Source organism: Camelina sativa, chromosome 6, assembly GCF_000633955.1.
Source record: "Camelina sativa cultivar DH55 chromosome 6, Cs, whole genome shotgun sequence".
Lineage (NCBI taxonomy): Eukaryota > Viridiplantae > Streptophyta > Magnoliopsida > Brassicales > Brassicaceae > Camelina > Camelina sativa.
This window is the reverse complement of record NC_025690.1, coordinates 21,003,529-21,007,858: the sequence shown is the minus strand read 5'-3', so window position 1 is coordinate 21,007,858 and position 4,330 is coordinate 21,003,529. Positions and strand designations below refer to the sequence as shown.

General features: G+C 37.0%; 1 protein-coding gene across 1 annotated transcript; it reads right to left on the bottom strand.

Moving 5' to 3' along the window:
- On the bottom strand, positions 1,996-3,417 carry LOC104792679 (UPF0725 protein At3g57210-like). Its single transcript, XM_019246525.1, has 4 exons — positions 3,283-3,417; positions 2,970-3,156; positions 2,789-2,892; positions 1,996-2,693 (listed from the first exon to the last, which is right to left on the bottom strand). Exons 1-4 carry the CDS (start codon positions 3,310-3,312, stop codon positions 2,154-2,156), a joined length of 861 nt encoding a protein of 286 aa, XP_019102070.1. The 5' UTR covers positions 3,313-3,417; the 3' UTR covers positions 1,996-2,153.

Sequence of the window (4,330 nt, the reverse complement as noted above, 5' to 3'; positions counted from 1 at the left end):
CCTTTAGTGTTTTGCTAATTATTTCTCTCTTTTTTTACAGCATCTTCGACTGCCTTATTTACTCCCATTACTGATGATCAAATCCGTTTAGAGTTCTTGAATTTCATTAGAGATTAGGTCAGAATTTATCAATGGCTTTTTGCTATTTGCAAGGTCTCCAGAACAGCGTTTCAAAACTTAATCTTTTGATACTCATATCTCATTGTTTTCACCAAGTTAAGAACTTTCGGGATTTTTCTCTCGTAGATTTAGACCTGTAAAGTAGACATGATGTACAAACTCTGCTTAGACCAGTAAAGTAAACATATATTGGTTCAGTTTGAAGATGTACAAACTCTGCTTAATCAACTAAAGTGGCCGATATCTAGTGCATGTTTGTTTAGTCAAGTCTCCTCCTTCTTGACATTGTTTATGATTTGAAAGTAGTTTCCTTAACAATAACAGAGGAAGTGATATGAAAATGGTTTGCATATCTATTACTAGTATTAGAAATGACAATCATTTGAGAGGTCTGTGATACCATATCCCTATTTTCATAGTATATATCCTTTTATCTTAATTTATATATGTAGGTGTTTCCTCTTAAATGGGAGCTCTTAAAACCTCAAGAGAAGATGAAGAGACATGTAACAGATTTGATCAAACAGGTAAGACCGTTATCTTGTGTGTATGCAGTTCCTTTTGTTTCTTCCATCTGCCTTCTTCTTCTTGTCATTTATAATGATAGTATGGCCATAGTGAGTTATAAAAATGTGATTGTGTCTGCTCTGATCACCATGTCTGCTCTGCTCGTAGATTTTCCAGTATCACATATAGTGAGCATAATAGTTCGAAGTATTAGGTTGGACAGCCAAATTTACATGAAATTATCCTTGTACTGCGATATTATTCCTGATTATAAATATTGGTTTTCAGGTTGATATCACGCCTGCAACTGACTCTTTCCTTTTTTGCGGTAAGAACTTGGAATAACTGCTGCTAGTAGCTGGATAGAGTCCATTCTATAAACTTGACTGGTTGTCTTGCTAACTTCGTTCTTCTCTGAACAGAGGTGCTCCAAGCAGCAGGTTTCTTAACTATTTGAACATACATATCATGCCGGTTTTTGACAAGGTATCATGCGTGAATTTCATTGCTTTGTTATTTTATATTTGTGTTTATATGAGCACATGATCTCTGCGTGCTCTTTTGGGCATCTGTTATCTACTCTCTTAGACATAATGAATAATCTTTTATGGCACTAATGGTATGAAGTAAAATGCTAGTTTCTTGTAACGTTGATTTAATATATGTTTGTAGGTATTTTCTTCTTAGATCTCATTTGCCTTCTTGCATGTAAATATCCTTATCACTCCAAAAAAGGAGCTTTCTTGGGCACCATAATAACTAAACTCTTGCTGATATTTCTCCATGGACAACTGTTTAGGCGGCTGCTTCCTTCAATCGTTCAGCTTTTAAAGGTACCTCTTTTTAGTGCCAGTGTGTCCTACTGCAGCCTTGCACTTTTAAATGTAAAGCTTTACATTCGACATTATCAAGATTGTCACACTCTTTTTTTTTAGATATACTTGCCTGCCAGAAAGACTGGAGAGGAAATGAACTTTCACCTACGTGGAGTGTTTGTGTATGTGTTTCACCACGACATCACCTTGCCCACAAGGTTACCAACAATCTTATTTGCGACTTATCCGGTTCTTTTTCTTTCTTTCTTGTTTTACTTATCCGATATGTAGAAAATATATAGGTTCCAAATACTACAAACAGCTTGTGCGGCTACACGATTGTGACCGGCCAGCCGTCAGACAGAGACAGATTGGGGGAGGACTTCTCGAAGTTGAACAAAGACTTCACTAGAGGTATTGTTAATTATTTGATATGACACCCAAATTTTGCATGTTAAAAACTTCAGCATACCGTCGTTGTTTAGAGTAAATAAATATAAAAATGGTAATCCAGACTAAGAAGAGGTAGAATAGTTCTTGGTACTTTTTATGATATCATAAACTATTTGTTTTGGTGATTTGCCACAGAATGACCATTGGTGATATCATAAAACTTCATCATTGCCGCATATCATCCAGAACTTGTGCCGGAACGTCTTTTCAGCAGATACAGAAGGTAATTAATTATTGACTACTCTTCTTTTGAAAATTCTATGTGTTGGGGGTTAAATGTTCATCCTCACCAACCCCAGCCTCACACGAGTCGTCCTCACCCTGATCCGCACCCTTTTTTGGTATAATTACTGAACTCTGATGCTGCTGACCCATGGGACTGAGGCGTCTCGTATGCTCATTGAAGCTACTTCTAACGCGGTCAGCATCCTCACCAACCCCAGCCTCACACGAGTCGTCCTCACCCTGATCCGCACGCTTTTTTGGTATAATTTCTAAACTCTGATGCCGACCCCTGAGAGTGAATTGTCGTGTACGCTCACAAAAGGTTCTTCTAACTATAGCTATGCGATCAACATCCTTACCAACCCGAGCCTCGCACGAGTCCTTGTAACTTATGTAGACAGTTGCATTTTTGGCATTGAGTCCCTCACTGAGATCTTGGCTAGTATCTATAGCCACATTCACAATCTTCAAGTCGGACAAATCAGGATCCATGTTGATACTTCTATATTTGGCGACTGCAAGTTCCAAGTAAAGACGAATCCAGTCATTGTCTTGGACCTCTGATTTGTTCAACTACAAAAAGCAAAACATAAATATCATCACTAGTAAATTGTAGATGGATGAGCAAAGCAAAAGTCAAAGAGGGTTTCTCTTAACAATAATCTTACCACGTAAAATCGCTTTCTGTTGTCGAAAGGATCCTCTGTCGGCCACTCAGGCATGCTACCTGGGAAGTAGCAAGAATAAGCCCGCTCGTCCTTATTGGTTTCCGCTGTACAAGATTAAATCAGCAAGTGGAAGCAAATGAACAATAGCAAAACACAAGTCACAGTTTTCTTTTTTTTTTACCTCGGATTCTAGCAATATTGCACTTCAAAACAAATCCGGCAATTTGGCCTTCATCGATTTTAGTCTGAAAAGTGTGGAGCAAAGAGGTAGATGGGTCCATCGCAACCAAAGTTATGTAGTAAGTGGAAGCAGCAAGAATCAATCTGTAATGGTACTTCTTTACGAGAATGAGCTGATAGTTTGTCCCCTAATCATACGTACGTACACATCAAGAAAAACATTGATTTAACGTAAGTAACGCGAGGATTATATAAAGATAGCATCATGTTCATGTTCATGTAATGTGGGTATAATAAAGAAAGAAAGAAGAGACCTGAAACAAATTGTAACGATGAAGACCCATCTTAGCATAAAGCTTGACTAAGTTACAACAAGGAGACCGATCATTACAGATCACTGCCTTCAGTGTAAGAAGGCGGTGTACTAACGAACCCTTGGCCTCGAACGGCTAATAAAAGACCCATCATTATATTGTTAGAAGATAAAATCAAAATATTATTAGTCCATCAAATTTTTTTAAGTTCCCATCAACAAAAATAAAATTAAATTCTAGAGGAAGCAGAGGAATGTAACAATTCGACCGAAATTAAGGAACACTAGTCATGAATGGCCAAACAAATCCCAATCTCATGGTTAAATATTTAAATATTATATAAGAAGAGGGAAGAAATTACACTGATAGTAGGTATAGGTTTTCTCATCTGTTCCACAATCGTAGCGTTACTGCGACGGGTTGCGTTAAACAGCATGATCGCCTCCTTCGTCCTCTAACTCTTTAAGGTTTAGGTTTCTTATTTCGGCGGGAGTGATAGCGGCCGATGCTTTTGGTCGGTTTTTCTACTTTGGTTTCTTCCACGCGGTTATTTATGTCTCCCCTAATCCATCGGGCTGACTCCATTTTGGACTCTAATTGGGCCTTCTTCACAACCCAGAATTTTTTTTTCTTTTTTTTTTTTTTATCGCATGTAAACAAAACTAGTATTTCTTTTCCGTGCACATCAGCACATGCATATGAATAAAGAAACTACACGTATTGAAAATTAGGTCTCTTGGTACAGGAAAGACCGAGGGGAGATATTTCTTTTGGAACTCAAGAACCTTTTGCCATTCAACATTTAATCCACGTTTAATTATTTTACACTTTTCTTGTTCTTGCATTGTTGGGGTTCGCAGTTGCGGACCCATAAATTATTTTAACCCAAATCAAAACACAAAATAAATAAAAAATTCGTTTTTAATATAAACAGAAAAATCTTACAATTTTTTTTTTTTAAACTATAAAAACATACTACGATCTTTCATATTCTCAAATCTTGTCATCACAGTTTCATTTGTAATAGTTTTAAATACATCTTTCAATC

Bases quoted from the DNA above. Each gene is read 5' to 3' on its own strand.
- LOC104792679 (XM_019246525.1), bottom strand. From the start codon at position 3,312: ATGGGTCTTCATCGTTACAATTTGTTTCAG. The intron at 3,157-3,282 runs GTCTCTTCTTTC...ACGTATGATTAG, and splicing joins ATCGTTACAATTTGTTTCAG to GGGACAAACTATCAGCTCAT. The intron at 2,694-2,788 runs GTAAGATTATTG...TGCTTTTTGTAG, and splicing joins ACAGAAAGCGATTTTACGTG to TTGAACAAATCAGAGGTCCA.